Source organism: Corvus cornix, chromosome 28 (assembly GCF_000738735.6).
Source record: "Corvus cornix cornix isolate S_Up_H32 chromosome 28, ASM73873v5, whole genome shotgun sequence".
NCBI classification, from domain to species: domain Eukaryota; kingdom Metazoa; phylum Chordata; class Aves; order Passeriformes; family Corvidae; genus Corvus; species Corvus cornix.
In genome coordinates, this window is record NC_046356.1 from 2774601 (window position 1) to 2798340 (window position 23740).

Below are 23740 nucleotides of genomic sequence, written 5' to 3' on the forward strand. Positions count from 1 at the left end.
GGAGCAGCCCTGCTTGCCCACGGCAGTGCTGGCGGGCGGCCAGACCGATACGGCAGCGCTGAGTGCTCACATCTCATTTCCTTCAAAAACCACTTCCTCCGGTGCCAGCCTCTCCCCCCACACCCCACGGAACCCGAGGCTGCTCCACCAGCGGCACCGCAGAGCCTCCGCCACGCTCCACTCCCTGCCCACACCGCCAGGCCTGGCTCCTGCTCCCCACCACAGCCAGGGCCAGGGACGGGCTCTGCCCACAGCGGAGCTGCCTCAGACCCCCCCTCAGCACAGAAAAGGAGGAGCAAGTTGTGACCAAAGGGGACAAGGCTCCTGCCATGGTCTCACCCCTTCTCACCTGGCTCCATCCCACTGCCACAAAGCATTGAGGCTACTGCCCAGGACAAGGCACAGCTGCCTTTTTTTGGTTTGTTTTTATTATTAAATACACCCTGGGAGGCACAGAGGGAAGTGAGGCCAGAGCCCATCCACCCTGGCAGGCCCAGAGCCTTAAACAAATAAAAACCCCCACAACAAAAAGTTAAAAATAAAAAAGCACCCAAATAAACCCCCTAACAATGCCAGACCTCCCCCCCCATCTCCAACTCCCACAGTCTAGATTTAGAAAGAAACCCACAAAGAACAAAACAAGGAGAAAGTCCCCAGGAAATCCACCCCGAGCAGCAGCCTGCACGATGCCTGGCCACGGTCCCAGGGCCACCTCCACTCCTCTCCGCTCTCCTCCAGCTGGGATGCCACAGCCACTGGCTGCACGTTCTTTGGGAAGTCAGCAGCAGGGCAGGTAGAGTCCACCTGTCCATCCACGTGGACACCTGCCTGTCCTGCAGTTGGCACCTCTTGGGCTCAGTAAATGATCTCGTAAACTGTCGCTTTCTTGTCCCCTGAGCCAGTCACGATGAACTGGTCGTCCGTGGAGATGTCACAGCTGAGGACGGAGGAGGTTTCCTTCGACTGGAGAGAACAGGAGTAAGCACAAGGAGCAGCCCCAGGGCAAGGTCCCACCCCCACTCCCTGGGGAGCTGGGGAGGCTGCAGGGATCAGTTTAGGGGCTCATTGTTGCTAACACACATTTATGGATGGGCTGTACTGGGCAGCTCTTGGCAGCCTCACTCCGAGCAACCCCCAACCCTGCTGGCTGCTCACCTGGAAGATGCTGGCTCCGTAGGGCGTCCGCCAGGCATTGAGCAGGTTGTCCTTCCCAGTGCTCACGAACCACTTCCCTGTGGAGGGACAAAAAGCAGCCTCCTGTTACCAAACCAGGCCCAGCAGCTGGATCCCACAGCCTGCCCAGGCTGTGAAACACACGGTGGGGATGAGGCAACCACAACTCTGCCACCCATGAGCCAAGGGAACACAAAGGGGAGTTTGGCTCCAGCAGCCAGCACTGCTCCAGGAGGGATGGATACCCCTTTTCAGGCTGTCATTCACCGGGGACAGGGCTGGCTACCAGAACAAATGCTTGCCCCAGTGCAACGAGCCCTGCGACACACGGCCAGAAGTAGAGGTGGCATCCATGAGGTTCCAGAGCAAGGGGGGCCAGAAGAGGCGTGCCTACCACAGGAGGCGAATTTGAGAGAGAGGACACAGCTCTCATGGAGGTGCAGCTGGTACTTGTCGGGTTTGGTGACGTGCAGGATCTCCACGTTGCTGCTCTCCATCCCCACTGCCAGCCACTCTCCCATCGGGCAGTACCCCAGGGAGAAGATCTGAGGGGACAGACAGGGTCACACTGTGGCTCAGCAGGTCCCACCTGGCCCCATGGTGCTGCCAGAGGGCCCCAGCCCTTACCTGGGAGCTGAAGTCGTGCTGCTGCAGCTGCCGCCCCTCCCGCAGGTCCCAGCAGCGCACGGTGTTGTCCAGCCCCCCTGTCCACAGCTTGGTGCCATCATTGGAGATGTCGATGCAGCTGGCACCATCCGTGTGGCCTTGAAACTGCCTGGGAAAGAGGGGAATGGAGAGGGCGAGGGCACAGCTGTCAGGGCAGCCAGTGCCTGCAGCATGGAGTGTGGGGCAGGGCAGCACCCAGCAGACAGGGGCTGCAAGCACAGGCACTGTCCCACGGCCCGGGTTAGACACAGGGAGGGGCTGCAGGGGACTGAGTGGTCCCTGGCCCGAGGAGTCCCCAGCAGTCCTGTCCATGCTCCCCCCTGCCCCAGACTCACCTGACCAGTGTCTGGTTCTGCAGGTCCCACACCACGATGTTGCCATCGCTGCAGCAGGAGAAGCAGACTTTGGCATCAGGGCTGATGGCCAGGGCGTAGCAGGCGGGGGCAGAGGAGGTGAGCTCAGCCTTGATGCGGGGCGTGGGCGCTGCCAGGTCCCAGATGGAGAGGGTGCTGGCCTCCCCCCCCACGATCAGGCTGCGGCCGTCGGGGAGCAGCTTGCAGGAACGGATGTAGTTATCACGGTTCTGAACGGGGGTGACAGGGCACAGGGCAAGGCAAGAAGGAGGTGAGCATGAGCACACAGGGGCTCGCAGGAGACGCATCTCTTTCTCTCACTGCACACGTGAAAGGCCCCTCTGTCCCCTCCACTGGAACAGGGGCACCTTCCCCTTCCCAGCCCCACCCCTGAGGCCTTTCTGCTCCTCCTCCTCCTCCTCCTCCTCACCAGGCAGTCCAGCTGAGCCACGGCCGTCTTGGTGCCCGGCTGCCCCACGTCCCACACCTTGACACAGCCCTTGCCCCCGGTGTAGACGTGTCGCGTGGAGTTGCTGATGGTGACAGCACAGACCACCTCGCCGTGGGTCAGGGTGTGCAGCTGCCCGCGCGTGCCGGGGGATGCCGGAGCCGATGAGGGCGTCCGGGGGGAAAGGCACCGGCTGCATCTGCCCATCGGCGCTGACGTGGAAGGAGTAGGCACTGGAAGGGAGCAGAGCAGTGAGAACCAGCCCAGAATCCTGTGTGGACAGTGGCCGGTGCCACGCGGGTCCCAGCGGGTCTGACACAGGCAGCGCGGTTTGGAGTCAGAGCTGTGAGCAGAACACACCCGATGATGCCAGTCGGGCACACAAGAACCACCACCCAGGTTTCCCCCCAGGCTGTGCTCCCCATCCCTGCTAACCCCAGCTTGTCCACACCTCCCAGCTTCAGCCCCACAAGCCACCCCACCCCCTGCCCCAGCGCAGCCCCTGCCCAGCTCGGCCCCACTTACGGCTTCCCCGAGGTCCCCACTTGCATGCCGGCCACCAGCCCTGGGACGCGCATGTGGGGGTGCGGGTCGTAGCCCACCTGCAGGGGACAGCAGGTGAGAGCAGCTCACACCCCGTGGCCCCACAGCCCCACACGGACGAGGTCACGCACCAGGGGCGAGCGCCCGTAGCCGCCGGCTCCCACGGCGGCCGCAGCCCCGTTGAGCTGCGGGGACATGAGGTGGAGACTGGCGTAGGCGCCAGTCCCGGCCACGTCCCCATTGACCGCAGGGTGGGCCAAGCCGAAGGCGGCCGAGTAAGGGCTCTGCACTCCCAGCGGATTCCTCAGGCCCAGGGCTGGTGGGGGAGAGGCAGAGTGAAGGGATGGGGCCCTGGCGACAGAGCTTGGAGACCCACCCAGGCCCCGGCGAGGCCAAGCTCACCCAGGGGGTCCACGGGGACCTTGGCAGTGGTGGCACGAAACTGCTGGGCACTGCTGGAGCCCGGGATGGTGTCACCCTGGGAGGTGGGGGTGCTGGACTTCAGGCTGGGCGTCCCTGCCTTCTCCACCTGCCAGGAACAGAATGGGGATGTGGCAACTGCACCACTCCCGTGCCAGAGGGTCTCTGTTAGCTCCCCCTCAATGACAGCCCAGCCCAGACAATGATGCAGGGTCTGTGGGAGGGGATTTGAGCTGAGATCCAAGGGAGCAGGAGCCCCTCCCTGTCCATCCAGCACTTTGCCCCATGGGTTTGGAGGCAGAGGGACCCATGTCTGGCCACTGTGTCAGCTGAGCCCTCTGTGCCAGCACAAGCCCCAAGCGAATCACACGTACCGTGGGTGCATCCTTGCTCCGAGACGGGGATGTGCTGCTGGAGGAGGCCATGGAGGTTGGACTGAGGGGCATGGCCTCCTTCCTGCCCAGTGGGACCTTCTCCACCCCATTCTCCCGGGATGAGTAGGAGTGGACGCTGTGCGGGGAAGAGGGATCCTGGGGGGAAGGGAAATCAGCAGGCAGCAGAGCAGGCAGGAGAGCAGAGACGTCCCAGGTTTGGGGAGCTGGTGGCTCAAGCAAGGGCCAGGCTGCCAGCCTGGATCTTGGGACTCATTGCTGCTGCTGGCAAGGGTCAAGGAGCACAACTCCCACTGGCACCTCCCTGTGATGCCCACCTCTGCCTGGAGCAGCCTGTTAGCCCCACCCTCAGGAATAGACAGCACACACTGACCCCAGCCCCTTCCCAGTGTCCCAGCACACTGACCTCATCCACCACCAAGTTGTCTTCACTTTTGTCTGCATCGCTGCCCTGAAACACAGAGCACGGTTGGAGCCAAAGGGGCTGCAGCCGGCTTCACTCCTGCCTGGAGCTGTGCCAGAGGCACAGGCAGCTCCATTCATTGCCCCACAGGAGAGGATGGGGCCACCCCGAGTCCCCCAGCTCTGGGCTCACATAGTCTGTAACAAAGTCCTTCTCCTCCACCTTCCTCTTCTTGCTGCTGCTCAGGTACTCGGCGATGGCTCGTGCCCGCTCCCCGTTTGACAGCGCCAGGGAGCTCTGGGGTGAGGGGACACAGTGTCAGTCGCTGGGGACACTGTGCCCAGCTCCTGAGACAGGCAGCACCAAGGCAGGGCTGCAGCTGACTCCTGGAGCGCGGAGAGCCCCAGCCCAGCCCTGCGTCCTGACTGAAGCCGGTGCCGCCACAGAATGGTGCAAGAGAAGAAAAAGGCACTTACGGGGCCGGGGTCTCGGTCTGTCGCTGTGGCAACGCAGAGGCGCAGCACGAGGAGGAGGAGGGAAAGGGGGACATGCTGTGTCACCGCCAAGAGTCCCCCAGGAAAGCCACCTGCCTCACCCGTGGGTGCTGGGGCGTTCCCAGCAGGGCCAGACCAGCACCACAGCAGCAGGGTGGTCCTGGGCCCTCTCCAAGGATTACCCCCCAATCAACCCACCTCACCACCCTCCAACAAGGGTGCTGATCAGTGGAGGATGTCCTTCACCCAAATCCCTTGCAGCTGTAAGCCCCCTGCCCCTCCAGCCCAGTCGGCAGCCCTGAAGCATGGACAAGTGGCCCACACCCCAGGGAAGTGCCCAGGTAAGAAGGGCATGGGAAGCAGAGGGAGCCCCAGGGCCCTGCACCACCTGCTCCCAGGTTCACTCAGATCCAACCACCCCCAGCCCTGGCTCTCCCCACACTCACCCCTGGGCTCCGTGTCATGGACTCCTCGGTCATCCTTGGCCAGGAGCTGGGCCTGGGCCCCCAGTGCCCCTGAGAGTGCCAGCAGCCCTGAGGCACTGCTGATGCCAGCGAGGCCAGTGGGCTGCATTCCAGAGGGGTGTGGGGTCAGCGGGATGGGGGGAGCGTGGTGCGAGAGGTGCTGGGTCTGGAGCTGGTGCTGGAGAGGAGAGAGCAGAGTCAAAGGGCTGTGCCAGGACAGCTGCTGGGCAAGTGAGGGGCAAGAGGCAGCCCTGGGTCAGTCAGCAACGGGGCCTGGGTGTGGAGGGGCAGGGCATGCACCCGGGGTGCCCCCAGGAATGTTCTGGGGGCCACCACATCCCTCCCACCGACCCCTCCCACCCTGGGCTGGATGGGGGACCCTGCCTGTACCCAGAGCACTGTGCTGCTGCAGTCTCGAGGGAATAACTGAGTGGGAATGGTGGTGATCCCCCCTCCACCCGGGCCACAAGGCGTCAGGACACAGTGACATGCACCAGCCACCACCCCCGCCCCCAGGTGCACCTCCTGCATCCTGAGTCCTGCTGGCAGCCCCCAAACCAGCCTGGTTTGCCCCTCTCCTCGCCTTGACTCAGCCTCGGGTGGGAGAAGGCATGAGGGGCAGGAGGCGCCTCCAGCCCAGGGATGGCAGGAGCCCGGGAGGTGCCATCATGACAGAGCCCCTCAGCCCTGGCCCAGGAGTGGCGGGAAGTGCTGGGCAGAGGGTTGACGTACCCCGATGGCCGCGTTCAGGTCGGTCATAGTCACCTGCTTCGCTCGCTCCACAGCCTGGACCACTTGCTGCTGGTGCTGTGGGGAGAGAAGAGTGGGGCTGGGGCAGGCTGGTTTCTTTCCCTGGGCCCCAAAGGAGCTCTGGAGCACACCTGGCTGGGGCCCGAGGGCTCACCCACCTCCTGAGACAGGAACGGGATGAGCTGGGCGCAGATCACGTTGAGCCGCTTGGCGATCTCCGTCTGGCAGGGGAAGAGAGACAGAGCCCATCAGGGCAAGGGGCAGAGCAGACCCCACGCTGAGGGGCCCTGATGCTTCCAGGAGAGCCCCCTCACCACGGGTGCTTGGCCCAGGCAGCCTCAGGGTACTGGCACTCAGCCCCAAGGGCTGCTGCTCAGCATGACCATTCCTGCTCCTAACAACACCCCTTTCAAAAACCAGCATCCTCCATCCCCACCCTGAGAGCCCTGGGACGCCTTCCGGCTCCTCCCTGCCAGGAACATGAAGCCCCACGGCCCATGCCACCGAGGCCATCCCCAAGCAAGCCCCCAGCCCTGCAGCCATGGCCCCTGCAGGCTCCCCCCACCCTGCCCTCCACGCAGCCTCCTGCCGGCACCACGCCTGCTACCTGCCGCCCTCCCAGCCCTCAGGAAGCCCTGGAGAGGTGCTCTCCTTCCAGCTGCTGTTTTTCTGCAACACTCAAGTGCCACTGGCAATCAAGAGTGTGGAGCGCAGGGAGGGAGAGCAGCATCGTGCTGTGCCATGCCATGTTCCTATGGCACCCCCCCTGCCAGCTTCCAGGGCCCCATGTTCCTATGGCACCCCCCTGCCAGCTTCCAGGGCCCCCGCCGGCCCCACCCTGCACAGCTCGGGTGAGAGGAGAGCACAGACATTCAACCATCACCGGCCTCACAGACACATCCCTGGCAAGAAGTCCCAGAGGCTGTGGGGACAGGCCCCTGCCCCTGCTGAGGGCCAAGAGAGCAGACACTGCTCGAGGCAACACGCAGAGCTGGGGACTCGTCCCCAGCACCAGAGAGGGGACAAAGATCAGCAGCTCTCCCTAAACCCAGCTGGGGGAGGGATCCCTCTGCTCTTGGATGGGCAGGGGATGTCCCGGGCATGGGAGTCCAGGTAAGATGCTGTCTCAAGCCCCAAGGAGCTCCCAGGCCACCCTGGTGGGGAGGATGAAAACACTGTGGAGCCAGCACAGGGCTGAGAGGAGGGGTTGGAACCCAGACCCCCTTATCAGCCCCCAGAGGAGGCTGAAGGGTCCCAGGGACAGAGCTGACCCCTGGATGTCCCCTCCAGGACCTTGGGCACATCTCCCACGCCCAGCTGGTGCAGGTGCTGAAGTGCCAGGGTGAGGGGCCACAGCACTGCCTGGCTGGTGTGGGGACAGAGACCCAGGGACATTCTATGCTGCCCTCCAGAGCAGCTGCCGACCTGCTCTTGCCAGCCCCAGAGCACAGAAACAATCTGGCACCTGACTCACTTCCCCTTCTGAGGGAGGAAAAAAAGAGAAAGAAAAGAAAGGGAGAGGGGGGAGCAAGGAGATTTGGCAGCCAGCAGTTCTGGGAAGGATTTAGCTGTCTCTCGGGGCCGGCAGTGATGGATTCTCTTCCCTAATGCACTGATGGGCAGCAGCTCCTTGGGGAGAGCTGCCTCCAATTCACTCGCACTCGTTAATGTGCAATTTACTGGCACTTTAACGCTCTCAGCATGAAAAATGATCACGCTGTTTGCAGCCCCCCCAGCCACCAGCACGGTCACCTCCCCTCTGGCTCGCGGTGAGCAAGTCCAAGGCCAGGCAGATTTGGGGAGGTGGTTTTACAGAAAGCTACAGGCCCCTTCCATGCCAAAAACAAAGCAACAATAAAATATTAACGTCTCCTGCTCGTTCCCATCTTGATCTTCTCCTGCCAAGCCTGTGGCTGCCTGGAGAGCTGCACCACCACAGTCAGCCCCCAGCCCCATTTCCCTCTGAACAAACCCAGAGCAAAACCCCACGCCTTGGCCCACGCTGATGCCAGCACTGCTGGGCACCTGGGGAGCCCCTGAGGACACTGGGCACATCAAGGACAGAGGCCACACCACGGCACTACCCAGCCTCCATCCATGGCCATCGGGCGATTGCTGCCTCGGGGGCTCAGGACCTGTCTGTGCCCATGAGCAGAGCAGGATTTGGGGGAAGAGGAGGGGAAACAGCAACCCAATCCCTCCAGGGCAGCGATAACCCGCGGCTCCTGCGCCGGCAGTTCCCGTTCCTCACACAATGGCCGCTGGCTGTCAGAGCAGACTTACGGGCCCTTGTTAAAAGTGCCGACAGCTCACTGGCCGGCAGCCAGCGGCACCTGGGGCTGGCAGAAAACACGAGCCTGAGAGGGTTGGGAGAGAACCAGCAGCCAGAGGAGAGGAGCTCACAGCCCTCCAGGGAGAGGCTCCGGGCAGGGTGGACCCTTGGCATCATCTGTCAGAAGGGCAGCTTCACACCTCAGCCTCAGCAGGGATGCCAGGACAAGGAGGGCATCCCAGAGTGGCAGGAATACCCTCCCAGCGGGCACAAAGCTGGCAGGTGTGGCTGACAACCTGCCCTGTGGTGGGGACAGAGGCCAGCACGGCCACGGTGCCCACCCGAGCAGCTCCCGCGCAACAGTTGGCGTCGGCGGGCGCGGGGCGGGCAGGAAGGCGGCGGCAGCGCGCCTCGCCAGGCTCCTCCGCAGCCTCTTTAAAAATAGATGAGAAGAAACCTTCTGTCTCAGAGCAGCTGGTGACCCGGAGCTCGGCACAGGGGAGGAAGGGAGGGAGGGAGTTGAGGAAGGGAGGGACGGATGGGGAAGCAGCGAGGGAAGATGCGCAGCCGTGAGCCCCCGGAGAGCCCACTCTGCACCCACACCCCAAAACCCATTTTTGTCCTCAGAATGCTCCTCAGCCCTGGTCCGCAGATGAGCTGCTCCCTGGCCAGTGGGCAGCAGACACTTGCAAAGGTGTCAAGCCACAGCCCACCACCCTGCTGTGACTCTGTAGCCCCCCTTGCCCTGAGGAAGGAGCCAGTCTCCTTCACAACAGTCCCCCCATGACCACTCACAACTGGTGTGAGCAACCATGCAAGCACAAGTCCTCCACCACTGCTCTCTGCTTGACACAACAAGCACATCACAGTCCAGGCAGGGCACCTTGAACCCAGCAACCAGAGCACAGATATGTGTTTGGAGAGCTAAGGAGACAGGCAAGGCCATGACACAGAGCAGCACAAAGCTTCCAAAGTACAGGGAAGGGGACACATCCCCCACAAGCACAGCCTTCCCTGGGCTACAGCAGGGAGCAACATCCCATGTCGTCTGTGGGGACAGCCCTGAAGAGCCCAGATGGCAAGGTGGGGCCAGGGAGCTGGGACCAAGGAGGTAGACAGAGCTCCCAATCCACCCAGACTCACCTGTTTGTGCATCTCGATGTTCAGGCCATAGGACATCTCGTAGTACTGTGAGGGAGAGAAGGCAGCATCAGCATGGCTCTGGAGACCAGGGGAATTCACAAGCAGAAAGTCCTCTCCGGTGCTGGCACACCACGTCAGCCTGGCCGCAAACAGTCATGGTATGGCCAGACCACGGGGACAACACGGTCCCCAGCTCCTCTTCCAGGAGCAGAGGTTCCTCTGGCACATGGCTGCAGCCCACAGGATGGACACAGTCCTCCCAGGGCTCCTGCAGGAATGGGGACAATCCCACAGGAGCAGCTTTGCCACCACAAGCTGCGGCAGCAAGTCCTGCTCCAACACCACGGCTCTTTTTGGGGGAAAACCAGGCAGTAACAGCCACAGGAACCAGATCTCAGGGCCAGGCCACATAACCCAAAAGCAAGGGGAAGGCAAAGCATCCCTACATGTCCTTTGATGGTTCAGAGGAGATCCCACACCACCCTTCTCCTTTCAGGTGGAGCTCACTAACCATGACATAATGACGCTGGATTTCTGTTTTTTCTGTTGCCAGCTTTTCACATTCTAACTTCAAGCTGTAAAAATAAAGAGGAGAGAGAAGGAGAAGGAGCGACCACCCCTTGGTCCTCCCAGTGAGAGGATGTCCCTGGCTGGACAGAGCACAAGCCCTCCCAGTGTACCACACATTTCAGCCTCCTCTCAGCTTCAATCCCATCTCCCAGCACAAGCCAAGAAAACCACCTGAAAGAGGGCGGGAAGAGGCTGATAAAGAAGAGATGGACGGCAAAGGGATCTGGGCATCAGGGAGCAATTTGCATGGACTCTTAACCCCCTCCCCAGCATCTGCTTCCCAAATGGAGTGAGCTGCAAAGCTTAGCTGCATTTCAGACCTTGCTCTGCCCCGCACAGTGTGGGGAAGGGGAGGTGATCCTGGACAGCAGCCTCACAGATCAGAGGGACTCCAGGTCTAAGTGATGACTCTGGCTCATCCCAGGAGCTGGGTGCTAGAAGCCAGCACCTCCTCCTGGGGCTTTTGGCAGGCAGAGGCTGAGCTTCCCCTTCAAACAGTGTCATTTCAAGCTACCACGGTGGTGCTTGGCACAGCCATCCTCTGGAGGGACCGGTCCACCAGCCACACCGGACGGTGCTGCCCAGTGCCAGCAGGAGCCTGTTGCTGGCCAGCACCAGTGAAGTGCCCAGTTCACGCGTTGGCATGGGAACTCTGGCAGCTTCTCACCTGTGGTATTGGTTCTGCAGGAACTGGAATTCCTCCTTGATGCGATCCAAGGTCTCTGGGTAAGTCAGCTTGAGGGACTGGGGGGTGCTGGGGATGGCACTGGCAGCAACAGCGGCTCCCGAGGCAGCGGAGGGTGCCTGGAGATGGGCCTGGGCAGAGACGGGACCTCCGGGGTCACTGCTGCTGCCCAGCAAGGCTGGCACATCCCCCAGGGGTGTCCTGCACCCGGGAAAGAGGCTACGGGCACATTTGGGAGAGCAGCACATGCAGGAGGTTGCAGGAGGAGTTACTGGAGAGAACTCTGGTCACAACCAGGCACCAAGGGCCTTGTCAGCATCAGTTTGGCCACTGAGCCAGAGAGGATTAATGACCATGGCTGGCACTGGGCATGGCACAGACCTGGTGGCCTGTCCTCGCCCAGCTGCTGAGCTCCCTGCCTGCCCATCACCGTCCCACCATCGTGCCCCAGTGGATCCTGCTCCCAGCACCTCACACAGCCCAGCCCCGCAGCGCTGGGGCTCAGCACCGCTTTGGGAAGAAGCACAGCATCGCTCCCGAGCATCAAACACTGTCAGCACCGAGCGGGGAGCTGGGGTCTGGGGGCGCAGGCCCTGCGAGGGCCGAGGTGGCACCGCTGCGAGGGGACGGGGCCACGCGGGGCTCACCGGGGGCCTGTTCTGCGGGAACATCCTCGGCACCGGACAGGCCCGGAACCCTCCGGCCGCGCGGGCCCCGCCGCAGGCTCGGGACGGGGCCTGGAAACAGCTCCGAGCTCCGGATCAGGCCCTGGAGAAGAACCCGGGGGTCACCGCCCGGCGCTGCCCGGGGGCGCGGGGCCCTTCGGGAGCCGTAGCGGAGCCGCGGAGCCGCGGAGCCCCGGCCCCGCCCGCAGCCCCCCCGCGCCCCCCGTGCCCGCGGGGACCGAGGGCCCCGGGGCTCCCTCCGGGCTCCGCGGACCCGCCCAGCCCCGGCCCCCCGCGCCGCGCAGACAATGGCCCCGCCGCCGCCCGCCGCAGGTACGGCCGCGGGGCGGGACCGGCCTCGCCGCCGACCCAGCGCCGAGCGGGGCTGGATCCCGGCTGGCGGAGACCGAGCCGAACCGAACCGGACCGGACCGCCGGGACGGGACGGGACGGAACAGGACGGGACTCACCGCGCTGCTGGTCCCAGACCCGGCCCCGGCCCCAGGCGCGCGCCCCTGCGGCGGGGCGGGCCGGGCCGGGCCGAGCCGAGCCGAGCCCGGTAGAGCCGAGCCGGGCCGAGCCGAGCCGGGCTGGGCCGGGCCGAGCCGAGCCGAGTCCAGCCGAGTGCAGCCGAGCCGGGCCGAGCCCCCGCCCCGCCCCGCCCGCGCGGCCGCCGCTCTGCGGAGCGCGATCAATGAACGAGCGCGAGCGCCAGCTCCACGTGGGGCCTGGCCCGTGCGGGCAATCGCCCCTGCCGCCAGCCAATGGGAGCGCGGCGCGGGCGGCCGCCCCCACGTGGGGCGCGCGGAGCTGCCTCCCCATTGGCCAGCCCGGGCCCTGCCGGAGCGTGGGATGTCAATCAAGGGAGGCCGAGCGGCGAACGAGGGGGCGGTGCCGGGGTTTAACCCGTGCGGGGCCGGGGGACCGGAGGGGACCGAGAGGGAACCGGGGACAGGCCGCCCCCGCCGCCCCACGCGGGATCTCGGGGCACGGCACGGCCCCTCCCAGCCCCGCGGAGAGGACCGCCGCCTCCGGCACCGCAGCTTTGTCCGCAAAACGGAACCGGGGAGGTTGCACCGGAGCCGCTGCTCCCGCCGCCCCGGGTAGCAGCGGCTCGGCTTCGGGGCTTTTTGCTGGTAAACACAAGAAGTCGTCGTGTCTCGTTCCGTGTCCCTCCGCCCCCCGCTTTGTTTTTTTTTTGTTTTTTTTTTTTTTTTTTAATTAAGAAAATAAGCGAACCCGACACCGCCCACACATCCCTCCCCGGGCTGCAGGTCCCGCCTCACCGGGAATTCCCTGCACCGTGTGATGGCGGGGAGCCGCAGCAACCCTCTGCCCGACAGCTCTGGCCGTGGCCTGGGAACAGCTCCTGGGAAAGTCTCCTGGGCCAGCCCTGGTTTTCAGCGCCAGGAAAGGGGGGGCAGGCCCCCAGGTCCCTGCTGTCACCCCACGTCCCTTGGGATGGGCAGATACTTGGACTGGGAAAGGGACCCCCATGTCCCCGTCCCAGCAGCCCTACAACAGCATCCCCACCAGGGCTGCCACAGAGCTCCCCGTGTTTCCAGCCGGAAGGCCAAGGTGCACACAACCCACTTGGGTTTTCTCGTGGATTTTCTGGTGGTTTTACTCCTTTCAGGGAGATCGGTGGTCGCTCGACATTTTCTGCTGCTACAGGTCAATCCAGGCTTACACTGAGCAGGAAATAAAACATTTGAAGAGCAGCAGCTGTGAGGAGTATGTCTGCCTCTCCCCCTCTTTAACCTTAATCCACGAACAGGCCAGCAGCCCTTTCCTCCTCACCACAGCTCCATCCTCGTGGTCCTGTCGCCGTCCAAAGGCAGCAATGGGTCGGCTCACGGGACAGACCGTGGCTGGCCACTGACGCCGGTTGCCAGCAGAGCTGGCACGGTATGGACTGGGAGAACCAGAGCCCCTCCTCAGCGACGGCAACTTGCCTCCAGCCCCTGGAAGAGAAGAACAATATCATAACCTCAACAAACCCACTGAAACAGAGCAGGACTGTGTAAGGGCCACCCTGAGCCTGCCCAAAGGACTCAGCATTCCCGGGGGGTGATGGGCTGTGCTGGCCCCTCGGGCTGGGAGCAGGATTTTCCAGCTTCGAGCCAGGTTCTGCTACCTTTACTGAGCCAGGGACAGCCCTTAATCTCCCTGTGGGAAGCCCAGCTCCTTTAGCCCCATTTTGCCCAGTCTGTTCCCTGGCAGTCCCGGCATTTTCTGAGAGCAGCTGCGATCTCAGATGGGAGATCTCCAGCTCTGATGGAGTTACTCCAGCTCTGCTGAGGGCAGAGAGGGACAGAGACTCCCCCTCTCTGGAGCTGGGGATGCCCCCGTTCTCACTGCACCATTCTTGGCCCCACACCAGCAACCAGTGGGGTTTGTGCTCTGTAGAGAGAGGGGGGCTGGTGGGGAGAACAGCAGAAGAGCGGTCTCCCAACCCTTATTATATTTTAAAATGTAATAACAGCACGATGTCTATTTTCGTAGACAGAACAGATAATTTCTGGAAGAGGCCCATAAATCTCAAACAGAGGGGAAATAATTTGGCCAAGGTCATGTTAAGGCAAAATATTAAAATAGCAAAAAAAAAAAAAAAAGCAGTTTAAAGCTGGACTGAGGCACCATCTCTGCTCCTAAACCTCCCTCCCCAGCCTGGGAACCCCGTCCCCCCTGCCCTTCTGCTTCCCAGCATTACACCATGGGGCTGAGGGGGCCAAGACACACATGAGATCCTGGCTGAGTGGAGAGACCGAGGGAGCAGAAGAGAACAAGGACCCCAGGAAGGGCCCTGGCAGGATCCTGCTCATCCTTTCTGCCCCGGGGACAGCCCCCCTGCAGCAGCCCCCGCATGCTGTGCTGTGCTCGGGGAGGCCTCAGGCATTCGGGATATGGGACTAGGGACAGGCTGGGCTGTCACCCCTGGCTGCAGGATCACCACGATGTTGGCAGGAGTAGGCAAACCCCATTCCAGCACTGATAAGGAAAGTCCTGTCACTGCCATCTCTCCTGTCCTTGCTGGCAGTTCCTCTATCCCATCCCTGGTACCGGAGCTCTGGCAGCACCATCCAGCACCACGGCTGCTCTCACTGCGCATCCCGGCACGGGCAGAGTGGGCCGGGGAGAGGCGCAGGTTTGGCAGGGCATGACCCGGCTCACACCGCGTTGGGTGTCCAGCAGCCAGTGCTCAGACAGCAGCTCCCAGCGGCAGGGACAGGCCGGCAGCAGGGTGATCCCTGCCGTGACCGGGAGGGACCTGCAGCCACGGGAGGCCTGGCAGCGCAGCTCTGGTTCGGTAGAAATGCCATGGCAGGAGAGCGGCAGGAAAGAACCCAGGAACACCTCCCTCACCCGCAGCCACGGGTCAGACCTGCCCCTGAGCAGGAGCCAGGGCTGGTGGGGAAGAGCCAGCCACCCCTCAGGGCCGGGGCTCAGCAGCCAAGTGCTTCCCGAGAGCACGTCCCTGGCAGCGCTGCAGCTCTGCGCGGACCCTGGCAAGCGGCAGAAAACAAACTGCTGCTCGTACCCTCTGGCTGCTTCCCCGGGCTCGGCTGCCAGCTCCCCGCATGCCAGCGCGGCTCCAGCGGGGCCGGGGCGGCTCCAGCGGTGCCACCCCAGCGCCTGCTCTGCCCAGGGGTATCCCCGGCCAGCGCCAAGCGCAGGTGACCCGGGACAGGCACCGGCGAGAAGACGTTCTTGCCTGGTTGCCTGGTGCTCTGATGAGAAAGAGGCGACATTTAACAACCTCCCCCGAGAGTGCTTTCCCCTTCGCCTTTCCTCTTTCTGCGCCGATTTAATTTCTTCTACAGCCTCCTTCTTCCCTTGGCGAGATCAAAGAAATCCGCGGAACCGGGCACATTTCAGCGGAAACGTCGATTAAAGGGAGTGGGGAAGGCAGCGCTCGTGGGATCAGAGGAGGAGCAGGAGAAGAGAGGCTGGAGGGAGCATCTGGCTCCACGCAGTGTTCCGGCAGGACGGGCCGGGCCGGGCATCGCGGGCGACACCGGAGCTTGGGCGGTGCCGGCACCGGGGGCTCTCCAGCCGGGGCTCCGGGGCTCCGGGGCTCCGCTCGGCGGCTCCGCAGGGCTCCTGCTGCCCCCTGCCGCCCCGGCGGGACGGGACAGTGCCCGCTCCCAGCCGGTGCCCCCGGGGCCGATGCCGCTCGGAGACCCCAGCCCGGACACCGTCCCCGCGGTCCCCACCGCGCCGGGCTCCCTTAACCCCCAGGGGCCAGCGCAGCCACCTCCGCGGGTCCTGGTCCGGCACCCACCGCTTCCCCGAGCACGCCACGCTGAGGGGGAGAGCCCCACGCGGCGTGGGTTGCGGTCGGGCAGGGGCTGCCAACATCCCACCCGAGGGTGCGATGGCATCGGTGTCCCCCAGAACATCCCCGAGCCGGGGCCACCTCAGGCTCCTGAGCAGCGGGCGCATCTGGCCGCAGCATCTCCCGTGGCTGCCGGCCAGGGAAGGGGATGTTTAGGGGATGAGTAACATCCTTCCTGGCAGGGCCGCTGCCCGCTCCTGGAAGCTGCTGCAGGCACAGAGGAGCTCAGCCCCTTCGTCCGCCTCTTGCCCCGCTCAGCTGGGGAGAGAAGCCAAGAGCGGGGAGAAACTCGGGGATGGGGCCAGGGCAATCGAAGCCCGTGGAACCGGCACGAGTCCCAGGTGCCAGGGAGAAGGGAGGGAGGATGCTGCGTGGCACGGTGGGAAGCAGCCAGGAGGCTCAGGCTGGGGGAGGCAGCTCCGGGCCCCCTCTAGAGCAGGGCTGGAAGCCAGATCCTGGCTGTGTGCTGCCAGAAGCAACTTATTTTGGAAAGGAGGCGTGTTGGCAGAGGGCTTGGTGCGTGGAGCTGCTGACGCCGGGGAACAGGACGGCTCTCATCAGGTCCCAGCCATGCCTCGCAGGCAAACGCTGCTTGGCTTCAACCCGCAGCTCAATCTGCCCCAGCACAACCAGGACTGGATCCCCAGCTCCTGAGTCACGCACTTAAAGGGGTGGACACTCCAGTCACAAGTCGTCACACTGCCCGGAGCCATAACTCACCCCCAACACCGGAGGGGCTTCCTGGGACTCACCAAACAGGATGGACAGAGCTCTTACCAGCTCTGACCCATGGGGCCAGGTACAAGCTCAAGCCTTAAACAGAGAAAGAGGCACACAGGCTTCACCCCAGCCCCGGACCCTGCTTCCCCTCCCCTCAGCTCCCAGGAGCAGTACCAGCCTCTCAGGAGCACGGCCCAGCTTCTCCAACCTCAAGGCAATGGGGTCCAGCCCAGAGCAGCACTGTCAGGGTGCTGTGGCATTAAGCCATGAGCAGGCCTAGGACGGATCCCAAACTTCACAGCAGACAAGGGACCTGCTTTGCCTTCCCCAGGTGCCCTGCTGGCACCGATGGGGGCTGAGGAGCCAGCAGAGGCAGCTTGCTGCCAGTGTCCCTGTCCCTCCAGAGGTGGGCCAGGGAGCACACCTGGAGCAGGCTGCTGTGCCTGGACATGGCTCAGGAGCTCCTGCAGCTTGCATGTGCCTTGGCATGCCGCGAGTTTGGTCAGGTCTCAGCCCATCCTGCAGCAGGACACATCTGTGAGCCGGGGGATGGAGCAGCCAAGCTCCCAACACGCAGCAGCCGGCCCTGCCCTTCGGAGCCGCACACTGCAGCATTGTGGCCCAGCTGGTTTTTCCAGAGATCCATCCAAGGGGAGAAATCAGATCTCAAGGGAAGGGAGCAGGCACGTTCCTGGCTACGCAGAGGAGCTGTCGAGGCAGTGCCAGGAACTGGGGCAGTTGCTGGGCACTGCAGCAGGCCAAAGGAAAAATCAAGCAGGCAGCTCCCAAACCTGGGCTGTGTCTCACTGCCCAACTCCAGGAGCAGCTGAGCCTTTGCAGGGCTCTGTTTGCAAACCCTGCGGCAGAGCTGCCCTGCCCTGGCACTTCCTCCAGCTTTGTTTTACACCAACAGATATTAAACAACCAGCCTGGAGGGCTGGGATGGGGGAAGGACCCTGCTGAGGGAGCGGGGAAGCACTTGTGGGAAGAAGGCTCTTGGAGGAAAACAGAAAAGTAGTGTCAGGGCAAGGGAGTTCCCTCCACACAGGGAGGTTGTTTTTGATCAGGGCTTGTCTAGACTGGAGTCACCCACACTGCACAAGCACATCAACACCATACAGCCAGCCCGGGGCTTCCTGCTGTTCCCAGCAGGACAGAGGAGATGCACTCACTGAGCATGGCCAAGAGCTGACCCCAGGACTGGCCATCCCACCCCCAAAGAGACTGGGGAGACCCTCAGGTTTCCAGGGTGCTGCCTCCCGGTGTCCCTCATTTCTTCCCAGCAGTCAGAAGGCCCTGTGCCCCCAGGCGGCCCAGCCTGACCCTGTCACCTGTCCCCACCACAGCCCGTGGGCAGCAGAGAGATGCGGGTCAGCTGTTCCAAGGCTCTCAGCTCCCTGCCTTCCCTCTGCTCCAGCTGCTGGAGCAGCCAAGGGAGCTGCAGGCACAAAGCGTCACTTTTTCCAAGAGCCTCTCCCTGCCTTCCCTCCTCCCTCGCAGAGCAGGGCTGTGATGCTGGGGAGTGCAGGAGGCTCCTGGATCAGGGCAAAGGCAGTACCAGGATGGACCTGGCTGGGATGGGTCTTGGAGCCCCATGCCGGTCACGTCTCTTCTTCAGCTCAAAGGGCTGCCCGGCCAAAGCACAACCCCTGTGAATGTGACACCTCACAGGAATCACAGGTAAGGAGCACCTGGCTCGAGGATGCTGCTGCTCCCAGCAGCCCTGGGCATGCCCAGCTTTCCCAGTGCAACTGGGAGAATGGCTTAGCAGCCCTGACAGCACCTGCCTACAGCTGATGAGGGGCTTCAGACACCTTTCCCCAGGAAAAGGAAACCCCAAACACTTAAGCCCATCCACTCCAAGGCCAGGAGCATCCATGAAATAAGAGAACAGCCCTGACACAAACATTCTTTAAGGATGATCTAATTTAAAAACAACATCATAATGAAAATGCATGTATTTTAAAAAGAGACCCACAGCACTCCAGTGCTGGAAGCAGCTGCATGTCAGTGATGGGACTGCTCTGTACCAATTCCCCCCACCTTCCCAGGACATTTGGACAGCTCCACATCCCCATTTATTTTCCTTTACCACAGTAAATGTCTCCCTACCCCCCCCACACACCCTAAAGCATCAGCTGAAGCTGCAGGAGGGACAAACACTGGAGCATCCCCTTGCCCAAGCCAGGCGTGAAGCAGGCGGGGGGCAAACAGCTGTGGCTCCCAGCACTGCGGAATCGGGCACTGCCAGAGAAAAGCCTGCCCAGGCACCCTTTGCTCACAGCAGCTGCTGGCAGGCAGGACTGCTCTTAAAGGTAATCAATGGAGCAGAGAAGAGCTCTGGATTGCTTTAATCCTTTCCAAAAAAGTATAGCTAGCCCAGCAGCTGTCCCCCTCCCTCTGCGCCTGTGAGGATTTGTACTTGTAAGGCTGGATAATTTGACAGGGACAACACACACTCTGCCCAGGCAATCTCAGACTTCCCAAGGAGTTTGCTCTTCACTCAGTGTGCTTTGCCAGCCCAATAAATCCACCCCCATAAGCCACCCTCCCCTCCCTCCCTTCCTCCACACAGAGGGCTGGGACAGCAGCCTTGGGGTGTGACACAGATGCACGGGGGTGAGGACATCCCCCTCCCACGGGCAGGGTGCTGGCATCACCAGGTACTGGCAAGCACGGCAGCACCACAGGCACGGGGAGCCAGGTGCCGTGGCACTGTGGGAGTGGGAACAGGCAGGGCTGTCCCACTTGTGACAGCCAGAGGCACCAGAGTCGTGGAGCCAACAGTTAATATAGAGCCAGCGTCCCTGTCCCCGGAGCCAGGAGCACGGCAAGGGGCAGGCCTGCAATCCGGGTTCACGGGGCACCCCGGTAGCTGTAGTGATTGTGGTCGGGGTCGCTCAGGGTGAGAGGCAGGCTGGGCTTGCGCTCCGGGTCCTTCTCCTCACACTGCCGCGGGGGACGGTGCTTGAAGAAGTCAGAGACGTAGTGGACCTGGAAAAGAGCAATGGGAAAGAGGATTTGGGGACCCTTCTGTCAAGGCCAAGCAGGAGCCCAGCCGAGCACCAGGCTGCACAGGGGACACTCACAATGAGGACAGCAATGAGAGCCCCCTGCAGCAGCCCCACCAGCACGTCACTCCAGTGGTGCTTGTAGTCGGACACCCTGGTGTAGCCCACGTAGATGGCGAAGGCGATGAGGAAGAACTGGATGGTGGGACGCAGCAACCGGGCCCACTTCCCCACCAGCCGGGCCTGCACGTAGAGCTGGGCAGCAAGGAAGGGAGAAGTCACTCAGGGAAGGGCTCACCAGCCAGCCCAGTGACGGGGTGCTTGGGGCATGGGACCTGCAGGGGCTTCCTGTGGCACGGCACTTACCGCCAGGAACATCATGCAGTACATCCCAAAGGAAGAGTGTCCCGAGTAGAAGGACAGTCTGTGTGGCAAAAGGGATGGGTCAAGCCATGAGCGAGCTCCCAGCTGGTCCCCACAAGACCCCTAACCACACCACAGGCTCTGCCCTGCAACAGGAGAGCCTCAATACCCATCTGGGGCTGCCACTGTGAGCCCAGCACTGCTGGGCAGGTGGGAGAGGCACATCCTGTGGCACCATGGCTCACCTGGACTCGGTGATGTTCCTGCTCTCTCCCTGGCAGACATTCTCCAGCTGCACATAGATGGAGCAGTTCACCTTGGACCAGTCAGGATTGCAGACAGCCAGGAAGTTTGGCCGGAGACGGCCGATCATATATTTGGCCAGGTCAGTCAAGGACTGGCTGATGGCGCCTCCAAAGAGAAAGGTCCCAACCACCTTGTAGAGGGCAGCCAGGTAATTGTTGAACTCTGACTTGGAGTAGAGGCGTTCGGTGTAGACCAGGTATGCCTCCCCCGATGAGATCTGCAGAGACCAGGGGGGAAAAGCTGAGGGTCAGGGGCTACTGAGCAGCTCCCCAGGGGTGCAGGATGCTCTGGCTCTGTGGCAGAGGAGCCCCTGGCATCCACCTGCCACAGGAGCTCACAGGCCCTCTCCCCCTCCCTGGAGGGAACCAGCCCCATGGGGCGTGGGTCTCACTACTCTGGTGAGAGCTCCTGACCCCAAGCAGAGTGGGGCTCAAGCTGAGGATGTTGTTGCCCTTCCAGGGCTCTGGAGGTGACTGTGCTGGGCCCCAGCTTCCAGATACAACATGTCAGCATGACTCTGCCCTGAAGGAAAGGAGGTGGCAGTTCCTTACAATGATAACAGTGCAGCTGATGGTGACCCCAGCCATGAGGCCGTGGGTGATGGTGTCTGCCTTGTAGGGGTAGCGGATGGAGTCATCGTTGCAGTAGAAGCCTCGCTTGTATGGGGAGTTCACCAGAGTCAGGATGATGAAGGGCAGAGATGCTGCAAGGCAGAGAGAGGTGAGGACTGGAGACAGCAGCCAGCAGGCTCCACACCTGCACACAGCATCACACCGTGTCCCCATCTCTCGTCCCTAAGTCTCTGCTCCCCGATGCCAGGGAGGGATCCCCTCCAGCGATGAAGTCCTGAGCCACCTGTACCCAGGGCAGGAGGACTTGAACCCACCAGTGCACTGCCCTGACAGCGATAGGGCCCTATCAGAGCTCACAGATGCCTGCAGCACCCAGATACCACATGAGACAGCCACAAACGGGCACCCACAGAGCCCCTACGGCTGCCCCACTCCTCCCCAGGCACAACAGTGGCAGGGCCAAATCTTGTGCCCTCTCCTCACACTGCCCAGTCTTTCGGCCTAGGAAGACAGAGCTCATAAACTTAATGAGCACAGGCATCTTGCAAACCTGTTGTAGGGCAGGGAAGGGCCCCCAGATGGTGCCAGCAGAGCCCTCACAGCAGCTCCAGGAGAGCCAGTGCCGGGAGATGCTGCGAGCTCCCCCGGGACAGAACCGGCCCCGAGATCCAGAGGGGTTTGGGGGTCTCTGCGCCGCACAGCAGCCGTGCCAGCCCGCCGCTGGCATGAGGCCCCCTGCCCCTGCTCCATCCCTGCTCAGGAACAGCCACGAACGAGTCCCAGGACGCTCCCCAGGGAAGCGGCCCCCCCTCCCCGGAGGCCACCTTCGCTTGGGCTCCTCTCCCAGTTCCGCCTTTCCCGGCGGTTTCCGCCTCCCCTTGTTCCTCCGTCTCCCGGGAGCCCGCACCTTTGTCCCCGCCCGTCCCCGCCTCCCCGCCCCGGGGGTCCCGCCGCCTCCTGCGCTCACCGAGCGAGCGGGAGGGAGTGCGGCGATGAAACACCGGGGGCTGCCCCGCCACCCCCGCCGCGCTGCCGGGGGCAGGGAACCGGTCCCAGTCCCTCCGCCTCCTCCCCGCACACCTCAGACGTCCATTTTCAGCTCAAATTAGACACCAATTTTCTTTCTGGATAATTTCATCCTCCAAAAAAAGCTCCCCTAAAAATATAAAGCACCGGCCCACAGGAGGGAAACGCGGTCCGAGCTGCACCGGGACCCGGCCCCCCCGCCCCGCAGCCAGGGAAGCTCCAGCCGCGATCCCGATCGGGGCCTTTATTTTTAGTCCGTCTTAATTCGTTACTTCCTTGCGGCAGTTTTAGAAACATTTACCCGCACCGGGGGGGGGGGGGGGGGGGGCGGCGAGGGGGTCCTAGAAGGGGTGCCCCGAACCCACTCGCTCGGAGCTGCGGAGCCCCCGGCCCCGCTCTGTCCGCCCGCGGAGCGCCGGGCTCGGCGGCGGGCAGGCGGCCAGGGCGGCGGCGGAGGAAGCGTCCCGGTGCCGCCCGAGCCGAGGGACCCTCCCGCCGACGGACCGGGACCCCGCCCCTCCACGGGACTGTTCCCGGAACAGGGAACGGCCCCGGGAACCGGGACGCCCGACGGAGCCCCGTAGGGCTGGGGCAGGAGCCTGCGCCCGCCTGCCCCCACCGCCGGTGGCTCTCGGCGGAGGCCCGGAGCCCCGGGACGGCGGCCGGGCAGGTGCCTCCCACGCTGCCCCCGGCCCGGCGGCACCGGCCACGGGCCAGAGCGGGCAGACGCGCGGCGGGATCGCGGGCCCACGGTACCTCCCGCGGACCTGGCCCCAGCCCAGGGCGCGGCCCCACCGAGGGCACCGGAGGGACGCGGAGACGCTCCGGAGCCGCCCGCGGCGGGGGCGCCGGTACCGAGCCCTCACCGACCGCCAGGCAGAGCACGTCGAGCGCCACGAAGACCTTCCTGCGCTCCATCCCGCAGCCGGTGCGGCCCCGCGGCCCGGCCCCGCGGCTCACATGGCCCGGAACGGCGCGGGCCCGGCCGGGAGGTAAAGTCCGGGCGGGCGGGGCGGGGCGGAGCGGCAGCCGGTGCCCCCGCCCAGGGCCGGGCCGGGCCGGAGCGGGGCGGGGCGGGGTGGCAGGGCCGGGGCAGGTGTGGGGCGCGGCGGGGCACGAACCTCTCTGGACCCAGACCCCACTCGCCCCCCGCCTCTTCCTCGGGCCCAGCTCCGGCGTCCTCGTCTCCGGCCCTCCCGAGCCTCCCGATGCCCACCCCGCCTGGCCGCTCTCCCCGCCTCGGCTCGGCTCCCTCCAGTCGCTGCGCCAAGGGGAAGGGGGAGAAGAAAGGGAGCGAGGCCCCTTTGGGAGCCGCCTGAGTCCCACCCGCCTCGGGACTATGTCCCGAGAAAAAAAAAAAAAAGGGAAAAAAGGAAAATTCAGTCTCTGAAACGTGCTTGCTGCTCTGCTGGGGGCTCGTGCAGAGCAGTGGTGGGGCTGTCTCTGTGGTGAGATGCGTTTCTGAGGGGAAGGAGGGACGCCCAGGATCCTGTGGATGCAGCAGACACCGGTGTGAACACACAGGGTGAGACAGGAGCTGATTTACCCGCTGAGACACTGGGCTGTATTTCCTGAGCCTCAGACGTCCTGGGAGCAGAACAGGCTCACGGTGCTTCCTGCTGGGTTTGGGGACATGCTGAAACCCAGAATGGGGACAGGAGCAAAGGTTGGAGCACGGGTCCCATAGCAATTCCCTGGTGGGAGCAGGGACAGTCGCATCCCGGCTGTTTGCGCCATGCCGGATGTCTGGGGAAGGAAACAAATAACAGAGAAACCACCCATGGCTGATAACTGCGGGTGGCTGAAGTGCAGCGCGAGTGGCCTGCGGAGAATGTCAAGGCTGCTTGTGGGAAGCCAAGAGAGCTGGAAACGCTCTCGGGCTGCCCTGGAGTTTCAGGAGAGGGACAGAACCACGGGCCAGCTTTCCCCTGCCCTGATGCGCCCCAGTGCAGCTTCCTCCTG

At 63.4% G+C, this 23740-nt stretch overlaps 2 protein-coding genes across 2 annotated transcripts; both read right to left on the reverse strand.

Moving 5' to 3' along the window:
* Positions 1-406: 406 nt before the first annotated feature.
* Positions 407-11986, reverse strand: LOC104697041 (transducin-like enhancer protein 1). Its single transcript, XM_039566032.1, is given in 22 exon segments — positions 407-963; positions 1156-1232; positions 1568-1718; positions 1801-1948; positions 2175-2422; positions 2623-2775; positions 2777-2873; positions 3166-3242; positions 3315-3499; positions 3586-3712; positions 3978-4133; positions 4402-4446; positions 4591-4695; positions 4875-4897; positions 5339-5534; positions 6089-6163; positions 6265-6327; positions 9522-9566; positions 10033-10096; positions 10759-10907; positions 11424-11544; positions 11912-11986. Coding segments are annotated over 21 exon segments (2316 nt in total). The 5' UTR covers positions 11448-11544; positions 11912-11986; the 3' UTR covers positions 407-855.
* Positions 11987-18440: 6454 nt separating this feature from the next.
* On the reverse strand, positions 18441-22792 carry PLPP2 (phospholipid phosphatase 2). The gene is made up of 6 exons (XM_039566383.1): positions 22645-22792; positions 20732-20883; positions 20120-20397; positions 19878-19935; positions 19590-19766; positions 18441-19494 (listed from the first exon to the last, which is right to left on the reverse strand). Exons 1-6 carry the CDS (start codon positions 22694-22696, stop codon positions 19357-19359), a joined length of 855 nt encoding a protein of 284 aa, XP_039422317.1. The 5' UTR covers positions 22697-22792; the 3' UTR covers positions 18441-19356.
* Positions 22793-23740: the final 948 nt, after the last annotated feature.